At 38.0% G+C, this 15686-nt stretch overlaps 1 protein-coding gene across 1 annotated transcript; it reads right to left on the reverse strand.

Moving 5' to 3' along the window:
* Window positions 1-241: 241 nt before the first annotated feature.
* On the reverse strand, window positions 242-14808 carry PGRMC2 (progesterone receptor membrane component 2). Its single transcript, XM_008587051.1, has 3 exons — window positions 14397-14808; window positions 1873-2028; window positions 242-699 (listed from the first exon to the last, which is right to left on the reverse strand). Exons 1-3 carry the CDS (start codon window positions 14806-14808, stop codon window positions 602-604), a joined length of 666 nt encoding a protein of 221 aa, XP_008585273.1. The 3' UTR covers window positions 242-601.
* Window positions 14809-15686: the final 878 nt, after the last annotated feature.

Genomic DNA, 15686 nt, shown 5'->3' on the forward strand with positions numbered 1-15686 from the left:
AGTCCACTTGAAATCTCTTCTCCTAATGTCCAGAGATTTCTTAGAAATATGTTTTTTTTTTAAAAAATTTTCCCTGACAAAGCCTGAAAAGAAAAGTTTGGGAATTCACATTTTAATGTTTCAGTAGACTAAACTACTCAAAGTGATGTGCAACCCCTACCCTCCCCTGCTCTGGTCTCCTCTCTCCTCAATGCTAAAATAAAAACACAGCATATGAAGTAGGAGTCACTTGCTGTTTTTTAGATTTGTACACTTGAGTAGCAAATACATATCTGGTTGTCTTTGATATATTTTTTAAAAAAGAAAAAGAAAGAAAAGAGAAAAGTAACCTTGTGACTTTCTTGCTCTTTAAAAAAATCCCTGTCTCCTTCATTTCAGGATGATGAAGCCCCAACAGACATTACAAACAACTGAAACAAATGAGTTTGGCAGCATAAATAACATCTAGTATTCAAATCTTCCGTGAGACTCATTTATCTTGTACACAATCTGTTGAATGTTTTTTGCAGCAGGTGAACCAAACCCAAAGACGCTGGACATTCTGTGAAAGGGAGTAAGAATTGCAGTTCTGAAGGCCCCTGACTTTGGTTGTTTACAAAGTTCAATCCTGTTTATTGTGATCCTTGGTATCTTCTTCATCTGTGTATTCTGACGGTTCTTCCCCTGGTTTTAGGAGTCTGCCTACATAATCATATTTTTCTTTAAAGAAAGATACATCAAAAGAAAATCAGTAGTGATCAAATTTGTTTCACCATTCCATTATACAGAGGGAAAGTGTTTGCCTCTTTCAGAATCACACAGAATAAACTAAGTTCTTCCTACTGCTTCACCATGGCTGGTCTTTATATCTATGTACAGCTTGAAAACAGGATCAAGGCTTGGAATTATTCTTTGCTGGACAGTGTCCTGTTCCAGTGTGGTTCTTAACCAAATATTGCATCAGAATTGCTTGGAGATATTTAAAAAACAAAACAAAAACATATCCAAGACCCATCTCAGAGTTATCCAGCCCAAGCTCTTATGTTAGGTCTAAGGACATGTACTTTGAAGCTGTTCTAACTCTAACATGCACTGTGAGTCTCAGAAAAGCTCTTTAACTCTTAATAGCCCAAAATATTGTAATTAGAGAAATGAGTTGGCAACATAGGTAACTTCCAACAGTTATTTAAATCACATGGTAAGTAGATCAAAATGGGAAATATTCTTGGGAAGAAAATGTGACATATGTTAGCAGTCCTCAAGAAAATAAAAGTGGAGATAAAAATGTATTTGTTACTTGTCACCCTGTGTTCTTTGAGGTCTCAGTGTGTGGTCCCTGTCACACATTATTCTTTCCCCTATTAAACTCTCTTCTTAGAGTTGTTATTTTGCTTGTTTTTAAGTTACCAGGTTTAATTTAATTTAGAACACTGTATACAGAAGGTAATACATGTTTAGCTGTTTCTTGATCAGGAACTGAAACCTAGGTTAAGTGAATAAACCTAGGATAAGTGAATTAACTGTCAAGAAGATTAGATAAGAGGACTGCTTCATACAATAGAACTAGTACAAGTGTCAAGAAGCCAGAACAGCTGTTCCAAGGGATCCAGGGGTCAGATAAATAGCTGACACAGTGTCACAAAGACAGTAAACACTGATCTTATTAGGGTATTATAAAGAACAATATTTTTTCTTGATGCCTCGAGGGTAAGACCAATAAACAATTTCAGAATATAATTATAGTATCAATATAAGTAATCAATTCAGTTTTAAATACAAGCTTGTATTTTTAAAAACTATACCTTCATGAACAAGCCTTAAAGCGTGTGAAATAGTATATACTTTCTTTGAACATTATTTAGTTTTCCAAAGAACTCAACAAAATGAAGGTACCTTTAAACTGCATTTCCCATTCTCGAACACTCTCCATTTGTACTGCATTCAAATCTGAGAGATCATCATATTCATCCCTAAGTGCATCTTTATCTAGGCAAAATGTTGCCAGTCCTCTGGAGGCATCCCTACCAGCAAATATTCCATATGGACCCGCTGAAAAAAAGGAAAGAAATAATTTAGACTGAAACATTGTTGGTTCTAAAACATTGTTGGGCAAGGGGAAAAAAGAAACAAAACACCTCACCATGACTCATATTTGGTATATAGACTTAATTTCAAAACATGGACATATACTAGATAGAATAACGGGAAGAAATTTGTTGGAAATCTGCCTTTTGACCAAAGTAATGTTTTTCAATGAAACGTTAAACCTTAAATTCGATTACTCTGGTACACCAAAACTTGTATTCAAAATGAGGACTATGGGGGCTGGCTGGTTATTTCAGTTGGTTAGAGTGCGGTGTTATAACACCAAGGTCAAGGGTTCGGATCCCTGAACTCGCCAGCCACCAAAAACAAAGCAAAGCGAAACAAAACAAAAACAAAATGAAGACTGTGAGGTAGTAAGGGAGAAGAGGAAACTTAAACAGATTTAGAAGCCAGTTTGCTTGAAAGGAAATGATGCTTTATTGATTGTTCTTAATTAATAGTGGCATTTAAAAATAATCAACAGAACATCCACTGGATATGTACTATGTAAAGACTCAGGTGAACTGTGAATCCACATTTTTCTTTCTCCTATCTTCTATAGATTGCAACTCTACGAGAGCAGAGACTATATCATCTTTGAAGCCCCAGTGACCAGTTCAGTGCCCAGCATATATTCAATAAATCTTTGCTGAATGAATGGTTTGATCAAAAATATGACCCATTTTCAAAATAAACATTACCTATAAGATATATAAATATCATCTATAATATCACCACAATACATATGCATTTATTTATATAAACTAAGAAAAGTCATTAAGGAAAATAAGTTTCATTTGTCATGACTTTTGGGAAACAGAGGAAGTTGCTAAAAGGAATAGTTTTTCTGGACTGACACATTAAGTGATGATTAGCGTTTTGTCCAAGGATTTAGGTACCATCCTCTCTGGGGAGGAACGGCATGACTGATATGTTGATAGAAGTGAAACATTCCCAAAGACTATCGGAATTAGGTACTACCCCCTCGCTGGGGAGGAAAGGCATGATGGATATGTTAATAGAAGTGAACCAACTATTCCCAAAGACTACCCTTGAGAGCAGCAACTGTCTTGGTGCCTGGCATGAAGTAGAAACAATGAATTTCTTCTAAATGAATTAGCTATAGTTCTCAAAAAAGTATCTGTACCTTTTGAGAGGAGAAATCAAAGTTTCACTTAGACAAAAACCTAAACATTTATGGAACATTAATGTGAATTAGAGAGCACTGCACCATAAAGTTTATCGGATATAAGAAACTCATTCCCTGAAAAGTTTACTGCATGAAACTAGAGGTGGCATTAGCATTATTAGATATTGATAAAAAAAAAAGTCACATTAGTCCCACGTATATACAAAATACTTCAAAAAGTTCATGGAAAGATTTGTATTACCTTTTAATTTCATTTTTCCATGAACTTTTTGAAGTACCGTCATATAAGTCCTTGATCTCCTGAAAGCACCCATTGCCACAAAGCATGTAGAGTACTGCAAAAAAACCAAAAAAACAAAAAAACAGAATAGTTCCAGTAAAGTATTTTTTTATCCTGCTTTTCTCACTCTTAAGCATTTTTTATATTGCTACTTGGTTGGTATTTACGTGACTACCAATAATTATCAATGAATGTTTACATATTTTCCCACTGAATGGATGTACCTATAATTTATTTAATCATTCTCCTATTACTATAAACTTAGGCTATCATTTTATACTTTCAAATGTGTCTTTTATATAAGAAAGTGGGACATGTTTTACCACTGGCCAACATTTATAAATCTCAAATTTTGCCTGTTTTCTCAACTGACATTCAAAAGGTAAGCATTTAGAAAAAGAAATTCAATACTGTCTCTATTTACAAAGTAAAACCCAAAGTTCATTAACTTGGAATAAGTTATTTTGAGGGAAATGTTAGCTCACTTAGGAGAGCATGGTCAAGGGTACGGATCCCCATACTAGCCAACTGCCCCTCCCCCCAATAAATAAATAAATAAGGCAGAATGGCCCCTAAGGAAAAGAAAAGTAGCCACCCTAAAGCAGTTGTCTTTTTTTTTTTCCACAGTACTCTACATGCTTTGTGGCAATGGGTGCTTTCAGGAGATCGAGGACATATATGATGGTACTTCAAAAAGTTCATGGAAAAATGAAATTAAAAGATAATACGAATCTTTCCATGAACTTTTTGAAGTACTTTCATGTATATATGGAACTACTGTGATTTTTTTTTGGGTTTCTTGAGAAATAAGGTCAACAGCAAAAACAAATCTGTAAACATTATATACTACTTCTTAATGCTGTGTGGACTAATGTTTATAAACTTAAAACAGCAATGAATAAAACACAAAAGGAAAAATAAAACTGATCAAGGCTATAACAACGTACAAATGAAAAATGATAGTTTCAACTTTTAAAAGAATTTTCCACTAACCTCACTTTCTTCTCCCAGAGTTTCCCAAGTGGAAGGAATAGATTTTGTCTTCCCCACTTGGCAGATAAAAACTGGAGCAGAGACATTTAGTGATATCCTGCTATAGTCTGAATGTCTCCCTAAGCTCATGTTGGAGCTTAATTCCCATTGTTAACTTAAGAAGGTGGGAAAAACTGACTACTAACAACGGTATTTGAAAGGTGGGGCCTTTAAGAGGTTATTGGATGGTGAGGACTATGCTCTCATGAATGGATTAACCCATTCATGGATTAATGGTTTAATAGGTTATCAGAAAGCAGACTGAGGGCTTTATAAGGAGAGGAAGAAAGCATGTGGAAAAACCCTTGCTTAGCCCTCCCCATGTGACACTGCATGTTATCACAGGACTGCAGACAGTTCACACCAAGAAGGCCCTCACCAGATGTTTCCCCAGACCTTAGACTTCCAGGCATCCAAAATTTTAAGAAAATTTTATCCAAAATTTTAAGAAAATTTTTCTTTATACGTTACCCAGTTTCAGGTATTCTGTTATCAGCAACAGAAAACTGGCTAATACATCTGCCTAAAGTTACTGACAGAATTGGAAGTATTATTTCCACTTTTCTAACTACTCCAATCAGTGTACCTTGAGAAAACACACAGAAGACCCACAATCCCAAAGATAAAATGACAATCCTGAAAACTGAAGCATTTTAACAGTTACAAAATTTCAGGAGAATGATAATTTTAGGACACGTGTTCAATCAAAATTGAAGAGAATTATCAAAAAAGCTGTACACACCAACAGCTTTTCTTTGCATTCTGTTACAGTATTCATGGACTGCAAGTTAATCTACTTCAGACACTTCGGAGTTTTAACTATAAAACACCTTTAAATGATACAAAGGCAAAAAGAAAAGGTGATCATTATAAAAATAGCAATCAGAAAACCCTCCATCTCTGAGTATATTAATATATGCCAGTGCATCTTCTAGTAAATTTCTCTGCCAACTTCTCTAAGGAAGCTTCAACATTGCATGAATAGAAAAACAAAACAAAACTTCATAGAACATGTTTTTTTTTTTTTTTGGTTTTTAATGGCTGACTTAGTAAGAGTGAGCTCGTAATAACTTCGTATAGCATACATTATACGAAGTGGTTTTTAATGGCTGACTTAGTAAGAGTGAGCTTGAGTCAACAGTTAATAATCCAAGCCAAATTCTAAACAAAATGATGTTTTGTTAACTCCTGAAGAGAAAAGAATGATTCAATGATTAACATATTCCCCCACTCCCTTAATATTAAGCTGTCTTCTCCACATGTTTAGAATTTCCCCTCAGGAAGCTTTTAACTTCTGAAAAGGTCTTTTTGGTAACAGTTTTCTCTGTTTTCTGTAAGACCATTAAAGAACATAACACTAAGATTAAGAACTAGAGTTGGTGATATTCAACTCTGTACCCCACAAATATAGTTGTACAAATACAGTTGCACAATTAACTATATTTCAGCAATAAAAAAGGTTAAAAAAAAGAATGAAGTGTATTGTTTAAAAAAAAAAGGTCTAGAGTAGGAATTAGATGGGTTGCTCTGAGAAAGGAGGATTTGAGGTCTAATAAAAGGACATTTCCCTGCATTCATAATACAACCAGAGTATATCTGATGAGTCAGCAATACTTCCTATTCCACTAACCTCTTTAATAGCAAACCTAAATGTTACCAATTCTAGTATTTTGCGAACTATACTTTATTATCTATAGTACTAAAATAACAGAGATGGGCTGGCCAGTTAGCTCACTTGGTTAGAGTGTGGTGCTGGTAACACCAAAATCAAGGGTTCCAATCCCCATACTGGCCCACTGCCAAAACAAAAAGACAAAAACAAAAAAACAAACACAAAAATAGGGAACTACCCAAGGAAAGCAAAACTTAATACTTTGGTATTAAGTTTTTAAGAGGCTGGCCAATTAGCTCAGTCAGTTGGTTAGAGCACTGTATTACAACACCAAAGTCAAGGGTTCAATCCTCATACAGTTTTCTTCTTTTCTTTTTCTTTTTTGCACAACTGGCCGAAAAAGAAAAAAGAAGAAAGTCTTTAGGTACAGTATAACTTGTTAAAAAAAAAAAAAAAAAGGCTAGCTTATATAAACTAATCTGGTTATTTCTGACTATTAGGGCTCATTTAGACATTAATAATTCAGTAGTGACTAAGAGAATTAAATTGTTGTTTTATCAAAGAATAAAATATAATGCTGATACAAAAACAGATTCACAATTTCAAGAAAATTCTTGCTAAAATGAACAGCACTATTCAGCCAAAGCATACTCTCTTTACTTATATAACAAATATTCTAAGACATCATTTTATTTATTTATTTATTTTTTAAATCTTTTTCGTGACCGGTAAGGGGATTGCAACCCTTGGTGTGGTGTTGCTCGCACCGTGCCCAGCCAGTGAGCGCACCGGCCATTCCCATATAGGATCTGAACCTGCGGTGGGAGCGTGGCTGCGCTCCCAAGCGCTGCACTCTCCCGAGCGTGCCACAGGGCTGGCCCTAAGACATCATTTTAAAGATAAATTTTATTTCAAAGATATCGTTAAATATAACAAAATGACATTATACTAGTTAGAATTTGATTTCACTATTAGCTTTTAGAGTCAACCCAACTTGCAGTTAAGATTTTTACAGTTCAAAAATCAATAAACCTATCAGTTCCTTATCTGCTTACTTTAATACAATCAGGTGGAATGGGGTGACATATTCTTGAAAAGGCAACAACTACAAGCTCACTGTAAAACAATGTTTTGGAGAATAATTTAGTAAACAAAAACTTAAGGAGAAAACAAAACATGTAATAAGATAATTTTGTGATTATTAGGATGATTACACAGCTACATTAGTATTTATGAAGAGGAAAAATATTCCATGATGAATGAATATTTTAGTTACTTCCATGGTTTAAAAACTATAGCTCCTGGCTGGCTGGTTGGCTCAGCTGGTTAAGAGCATGGTGTCATAACAGCAAGGTCAAAGGGTCTGGATTCCCCTACTGCAAAAAACAAAAACTACAGCTCTCAAAGATGAACTTTAATTCATTAAAATTTGTTACAGCCCAGTTATCTGGCCTGTTTTAACAAGAATCTTTTGTGATTATTAAAGCAAGTTTTTCGTGTATCTAATAATACTTGGTATTGGGTAGTTTATTTCAAATAAGTTAATAGGCCTAGGAACAAATAAGGCAATATATAAAAGTGATTAATGAAGTCAAACTAATAAGTATTATTTTTTTATACTAGGTCCAGGAAGTTCCAAGACTTTTAGAGAGAAGGTAGTGTGGTAAAACCAAAAGAATACCTCTCAAGAAGACAAGATACTTGGGTTCCAGAGGACCCACCCAAACAAATGACATTAGGCAAGTCTCAGTTTCCACAGTCCTCAAATGCCTCACACATAGAACAGGGAAATTATTTTAGCTGCCTAAAGTTCAGGCCAAACTAGACAATCTCTTGAATACTATGATTCTATAAGGGACTGAAAATCCAATGTTGTTTCTGAAATTCAAACTAGAAGTCTCTCAGCAACGTTGTAATTGAGGTCAAGGCCTTGTCCGCAGGGCTCATTGGTGGGGTAGGGGAAGGGAATTTCATAAAGTCAAAATCCCATGCCTGTGCCATTTGTGGGCATTGGGTCTGAGTTTACCCAACCCACGTAGAATGAGAATTCTACATTGAAAAAATAGTATGCACTCAAATACCTATAGGAATTAACAAATAGTAAAGTTACTACTTCAAGTGTTAGGAAAAAAAAGAATTATCCTAGGGCTGGTCGGTTAGCTCAGATGGTTAGAGCATGGTGCTGATAACACCAAGATCCAGGTTTGATCCCTGTACTGGCCAGCACAAAAACAAAAAGACGAAACAGTGGAATTAAATGTCTGATAATGATACAGTGGAAAATAGGGTCGGGGAGCGACCAGAGTTAAAGCTTTCTAAGCAGGGCCACAACATATGGCTATGCATTACAACTCCAGGGGACGCTATCCACATTTGTAGTCACAGCAGTTTTGTATATTTATTAAAAAATCTGTCAAATGGCAGTAAAGTGTCTTATACAGGAAGCTTTTTCTAATTTACACTAAAATGATATTTGATTATAATTTTTTTTTAATGGCTGGCTAGTGTGGGACCTGAATCATTGACTTAGTGTTACAATAGTGCTCCAACCAGTCAGCCTTGGTTATAATTCTTACATTGTTCAGAAAGATAGGTTAGTGTTTATAGCAAAAACTTAAGGAAATTACCAAATAATAGAAACAGAATGCATCCAAATTAGTACAAAGTGGAAGGAAGAAAAAAAATCAACCTGAGAAGGAAAAACAGTGGTGAAAGAGGCCAAATAAAAGTAAGTTAAGAGAAATGACAAGATGATAGAAATAAACCTAAATATACCAGCAATCACAAAACATATTAACTGATTAAGCTATTAAAAGACGGGGCTAGCCTGTTAGCTCAGTTGGTTAGAGCCGGGTGTTATAACAGCAAGGTCAAGAGTTATAACACCCACACCAGACAGCCATCAAATAAACAAAAAACATAGTGTTAACATTATATTTAACTTAAAAAATACAGCCGTATGTTATTTATAAGAAAAAAAAGAAAACACAACACAGGTTAGTTGACAGTAAAGAGATGACAGGGTAGCTGGTTAGCTCACTTGGTTAGAGTGGGTGCTGATAATACCAAGGTCAGGGGTTTTGGTCAGCCACCAAAACAGATAAACAAAAACTGTAAAGGGATGGAAAAAGAAATATTGAGCTAATTAATACCAATGAAACAAAGGCTGAAGTCAAGCCTGAAAAAAATCAATAAAGTTTTTGCTAAAATGCCAATACCTTTTTCTTGACAATCTAATATAAATATCTTTCTTAACCACCTAATCTAAATAAAGTCCTCTGTTATCCTCTATTACGTATATCCTATCAATAAAGTTTTTGCTAAAATGCCAATACCTTTTTCTTGACAATCTAATATAAATAAGATATCTTTCTTAACCACCTAATCTAAATAAAGTCCTCTGTTATCCTCTATTACGTATATCCTATTCATTTCCTTCATAGCATATTTAGTTACAGATTATAATTATGTATTGAAATGCTTGTTTACTGCCTATCTTCCTCAATAGACGATTAACTCCATGAGGATATGGACGTGTCTGTTTTGAAGACTCAGTTAACTCCATTTCTCACATCTTATTCAAGGCCCAGGGAATTTATTATTTTATGTGATAAAATCCAGGGAATTCCTTTTAATATTTAAAAATGAAGCTGAAACCCTATATTAAATATCTGGAGATAGAATCTAAGCTCCAAAAGAGTACAGGAGCTATACAGTGGTGTCTGTCATAGGTACACAGTTGGAGGAGGGGTCTGTCAGACTGCTGAAAGAACATTTGAATGGCTAATTCCAGATGTTACTAAATCCACTCCTTTCTTCCACTCTGAATAACATTTTCTGGTCTCATGCTTATTTAAAGCTATCCTTTTATGATCTGCTTTCGTTTTTAACACAAATACAATTCCTTCCAAGATTAAAAACGATGGAATAATGTTGAACTCAGAGGAGCCAACCAAGTCGGTACTGTAGAAATATCTAGTAGAAATTTGAGAATATCAAAATTCATCAAAAAACTTAACTGATCTTTTTATTTTACTGGTAGGTAATAGATGTGTGTAGGCATTAGCCCAAACAGACCCAGGTGGCTTCAAAGCAAGAAGCTGGGATGAGAGTTGGGTAGTGTCAACTTCAGGACATCCGTGAAGGTCAGGTCGGGTCTGGTCGTTATGTTGCAACTCTTGCTTCAACTGCAATTTTGCAAACTGAAGTGTCAAATAAAAGTTAACATATTGAAGATAAAGTTTAAAAAGGAGAAAAAAAAAAAAAACACTTAAAGACACATGTACTGCTTTCCCCAACCTCCTAAATATTAGTCATCTCATGAGATACTTCTTATGTGACTTTTTTCTTTTCAGTGGAATTTAAAAGTTCGAAAAAATATGGCTTTGCTATGTGTGGAAGAATATTATACATGAAATATGGAGGAAGCAGTATATCTAAGTTTCAGGAATGCAGGATAAACTATTTAAAGTCAAGTGTATAATTTTTTGCCATTCCAAAGAATAAACAGTTCCACTGCAGTAATATTAAATAAAATTATTTAAAAATTATATTGTTTGAGTCTTCAAAATCTATTATGACTCTGTAAACATGTGAAATTGGACAGATTGTGATACAATGGGAAGGGATGGCCTATGAAGCCAGTTAGACCCGGGTTTGATTTCTAGTGTTGTCACTTACTAAATATGTCACTTTGGGCAAAACTTCTCTTAATTTCAGCTTCCACATCTGTAAAACGGGAGCACTGGGATGGAGTTTAAAAGTCTAACAGTGATACTGTGGAAAATAGGATAGAGGAGGGACTGGAGTTTAAGCGTTGGAAAATTAAATGAGATAATAAACTCAATAAATGACTTTCCTCTTCCTTCTACCTGTAGAATCAATGCTGTTCAACAGAATTCTCTGGAAAGACAGAAATATGTACCCTATAAAGTACACTGTTCAATATGGTAGCCATGTGGCTGAGCACCCAATATGTTACCAGTGTTACTGAGAAACCCAATTTTTAATTATATTTAATTAATTTTAATTTAATTAGACACTTGTGGCTTGTGGCTACTATATTGGACAGCATAACATACAGTCATGAAAGTGTGTTTCTTCGAGGCTTTAAATCCTTATGGGAACCAGGGTAGGATATAAAGAAATACAACAGTAAGACTCTCTACAAGTTTATCCCAGAATGTAGTTTACTAGAAATAGTGTAGCTAAACTTTGTGAACAAATCTACTTGGGTTTATCAGATACTTGTGTGACCCAAGTTACTTAAAATATCTAAACCTCAGACTTTCCATCTACCGGACAGGAATACTTACCAACTTCACTGAGGAATTGTGGAGATGACAAATTAATGGATTTGATATAGTAGGTGCTTATCGAATCTGGTTTTCTTTCTCCTCCCATATTCATTGTTTCTTAAATGATCACACTTTCCTCATACACTGGCCATGTGCCTGACCTGTTACTAAGTTTAATACTGACAAATGTAGTTAATGCCAACTGTTTTCAACATATGTTTACTCCACTTAATTAAATTGTCAATATTTAATTTTTTAAGAATCTGAATTTTGGGGCTGGCCAGTTAGCTCAGTTAGATGGAACATGGTGTTATAACATCGAGGTCAAGGGTTCAGATCCCTGTACCAGCCGGCTGCCAAAAAATAAAAATAAAAAAGAACCTGAATTGTAAAAATATGTGAGTAAAAAGAAAAATATGTTCATCATTATGGAAAAATATCACAAAACAATTTTGAATCCTAAAGTCATTATTATGAAATGGGAGTAGATACTGGTGGCTAGGCATTGAAACTAGGTTTTTTAGGTATTTCTTAGTTCATTCTTTCAAGCTTCTATGATTCCCAAATAATTGCTTCTGAATTATTCTGCTACAAAACTGTTTATTTGAGGATAAAAATTAAAAGCAAAATTGAACTTATATCTGTTTAGCTGTCAGATATCTAGCTTCAACACTTTTGTAAAGTGCCATTACACTTTTTATTAATGTGAAATATCAATATATTCTATGTCCATAAGATGATCTGGCTATTTTTAAGGTTCCTTTCAGTAATAAAATATTCCAAATATCTCTATTAGGTTGTTGATCGACACCTGGATTAAAATAATTGAGTATCGCTCTTAGTCTGTTCATCAGAACCCAGGAACTGATAGAAGCTAACCTAAAACTGACTTCTCCATTGTTGTCTGAGGAGCCCACTCAGTGCTCAAACCAAACAAAACAATCTACATTACAACTATGACTCTTACCTTAATTTTTAATTTCTGTCACAGAACATTTGCCACTGGAGGCTGCCAAACTGTGTCTGTGACTGTCTCTTAGCTATTTTCAATAATGCCAAGGCATAATGTATAAGGACTAATATGCTTCTTTATACTAATACTTGGCTTGTCAGTTTAGACGGGGGTAGAAAGATCTTTTTGTTGGGTTAGCTAATTTTTAAATATTAAAAATTTAATCCTGTACACAATTTCTAATCACTGGTGTTCATTAAAATGTGTGTTACATCTTAATACCAATGGAGAAAAAGCTTTAACTAGGTACAAAATATTGTTAATCCTTGGTTTAAAAAACTCTATTTAATTTGGTCTGCTTAGGTACTGTACTTTGGCCCTATTCTCTTGTCCCACATGCTGTTAAGTACACAAAAAAATATTAACCATTTCATCTGATATAAGTAGACATCTGGTGTTCATATTTATATAACCAGAAGCAAATACCTTATAAGCTATCTATGACTTGGTTGGACTGAATGTAGATACACACACAGAAATACAGACAACTAAGAAATAAAGTTAAACACCAAAACCCCTCTAATTTCTTATCTCTATTCCAATTAACAACAAACCAAAGAACTTCTAAAATATCCTTCAGCTACCAAGAACTCACATCAGAAGTACACATTTGCAAGTGTCAATGAATCTCATGTATTAACATTAAATCAAGGAGGAACACAGCCTGTTTCTTGACTGTCAATCCCCTTGACTTTACTCTTTCCAATAACAGGTTACTTTAGGTCTCTTATTATTTATTCTTATTGTAGTCACCTTTTTTTAAGGCTTCATATTAATCGCTGCACAACCAGGATGTACAATGTTGCTCAATTTTATGGTATACCAACAGGTTCCATGGGTCTGAAGTTTACTAGCATAATCTGAAATGTTTGCTACAACTACACTGTAAAAAAGGGCTTCTAAATCAACTACTCTGCACACACAGTTCTCTGAAAGCAAGGTTCTACAAATCTCTAGCTTGCAGAACTGGTGCATGGGGGTATGAATTTACAGTTCTCTTAAGTTTTTTTCTGCTCAGTTCTGCTAAGTGAAAACACAGTAAGTCATTGTCAGCATGTATTTGAATACCTTCTTTCCTACTATCCTATTAGCAAAAAAAAAAAAAAAAAAAAAAAAAAACCCGGGAAAAAGAGAAAAAGAAAAAAATTGAAAAAAGGAAAGAAAAGAAAGATGAATGAAGAAAAAAAAAATGAAGGAAAAAGAAACAAACCAGACAGACACGCCTGCTGGGTACATAAGCTCCACCCCCAAACCCAAGGTGAATATCCTTGCCAGTCTTAAATAAGATCTGCATTCTGGTCGGTCCTCATCCCACATACATTGTTAATCTTGGAAAGCATCTCCGAACTAAAACTGGTTTAAAAGACGAGTATGAGGTGTTGCTTACACGCCCAGATTTCACACACTGGAGGGTTGGGACTTGGAACTACGTGTCCCTAAACGTAGCCTTATGGGGAGTAGTAGAGAGAGGAAAAAGGGTGATCAGTAGCAAAAGATGGTAAAGAAAAAAACCCTGTAAATTACAGGGCCTAAAACTTTAGGTTCCTACTTTAGAAAACTCCCCTCCCTCCTGCCCCCACCCATCCCCGGAATCAGAAAACTCAGGAAAGGTTGAGGGCCAGCGTAACTGGTGACAACTCTAAGAAATTTTGAAAAATTCTGCACAAGAAAAGGCTGAGAGGAGAAGTGGGATGGGAGAAAGATGAATACTGAGAGGTAGTACCTGGAGCGCAACGGGACCCTGATTTCGGGGGAAAAAGCTGGAGGCGCCCGCAGCTGGGGATGTGGGGTATAGGGCGGGCCGTCCCAGGTGCGGCAGCCAAGGTGAGAGGGTCCAGGCGATGAGAAGGCTGGGCAAACTAACCCGGTGCCCAGGAGCCTCCCCGTCAGAAGGGGGTCTTGCTTGAGCTGCAGGGGGTCCTCCCCCTCCCCTTGCAACTCCTCCTCACCCGGGCCGTAGAACTTGCTGCCTTTGGTCACGTCGAAGACTTTCCCATTGACCGCGGGGAGGGTGCGCGGAGTGCGGGACCCGTCGTACTGGCGCAGCTGCTCCAAGCTGAAGTCCCGCTTCTTCATGCGAGGCAGAGAGGCGGCAGGGCTCTCCTCTCCAGCGCCGGCCCCGGCACCCAGACCCCGGCGCCCCCAGCACACCCACAGCCGGTAGGCCCCCAACAGCACCAGCGCTACCAGCGCCACGTTCAGCAGCATCTCCCCGCCCCCCGTCAGAAGCGCCAACGCCGCCGCCGCCCAGCCTCCCCCTTCCGCTCCCGCGCCGCTCGGGTTCTCGCTGCTGCCTTCGCTGCTGCTGTCGCTGCCACTCCCCAGGGTGCCTAGCTTCACGTCCCCATCACCCGCCGCCATCACTGCCCGCCAGCGCCTTCCTCCTCCTCCCCGCCCCCTGCCCTCCCCAACCCCACGGCCGGCCCCGCCCACCTGGGGCCTCCCAGCCAATAACATGAGAGAAAAGGGCGGGGTCAGGACGGCTCCTGATTGGGTGTTGGCGGGGTAACGTTGTCTCGGCTCTTTCGATCTCCCTCCCTTCTTTTGCTAGCCGCGCTCGCGTGCGACGCCCCGCCCACCTCGTTCCACGCTTCCCTGCTCTCCCTCCGCGCCTCTGCCTGGTGAAGTGGACGAGGGGGTGGGTCTCAAGAAAACATGCGGCGCCGGCCGCGCGCGCGCGCGCATGGGCGGCGCGGGACAACAGCGCGTGCGCGGGTTCCGGAGTGCCACGCGCTCGCCTTTCCTCTGCGACCCCTCCGGGAGGCACGCTCCGCCTAGTCTCCTCGCTTTGCGCGTGCGCTCCGAAATCGCTCCCCTTCCCAGGCCTGGGTTCGCGGACGCGGACTCCTCGTTTCTATGCTCTGGCTGGGCTCGGGAGCTTCACGTACGGCGAGGCGGCCGCGCGGGGCGGGGCCTGGGCGGACGCTTTGCAGAGGGCCGCTGGTGGTGGCTTGTGGGAGGCTGTCACATAGGTTTAACTGCAAGGCGCAAAATGATGAGGGGCGTCTCTTCTACCCAGAACGCTGTCGCGCTTGTAGAGAAGCCGGGAGCGTGGGCGCACAGGCACGGCAGCGACCAGAAGTTTTGGCGACGAGCTGGAGTCTTCCTGGCGCCGCACTGGGGTTCTTTGGCATCAGCAGTCTCCCTGTTGCCTGCGCTGGCACCGAGCAGACACTCCCCGGTGGTTTTGGCCAAGACTGCTCTTGCAGAATTTTCTTAAAGTATTTAGACCAGAAGCC

Source organism: Galeopterus variegatus, unplaced genomic scaffold (genome assembly GCF_000696425.1).
Source record: "Galeopterus variegatus unplaced genomic scaffold, G_variegatus-3.0.2 Scaffold4234, whole genome shotgun sequence".
Lineage (NCBI taxonomy): Eukaryota > Metazoa > Chordata > Mammalia > Dermoptera > Cynocephalidae > Galeopterus > Galeopterus variegatus.

What these genes read in the sequence shown, in the direction of transcription:
- PGRMC2 (XM_008587051.1), bottom strand. Translation starts at nt 14,808, where the DNA reads ATGGCGGCGGGTGATGGGGACGTGAAGCTAGGCACCCTGGGGAGTGGC. An exon ending in CAGCAAGTTCTACGGCCCGG is followed by an intron (nt 2,029 to 14,396) that starts GTGAGGAGGAGT and finishes CCTTTTTTTCAG; the next exon opens with CGGGTCCATATGGAATATTT. An exon ending in ATGGGAAATGCAGTTTAAAG is followed by an intron (nt 700 to 1,872) that starts GTACCTTCATTT and finishes CTTTCTTTAAAG; the next exon opens with AAAAATATGATTATGTAGGC.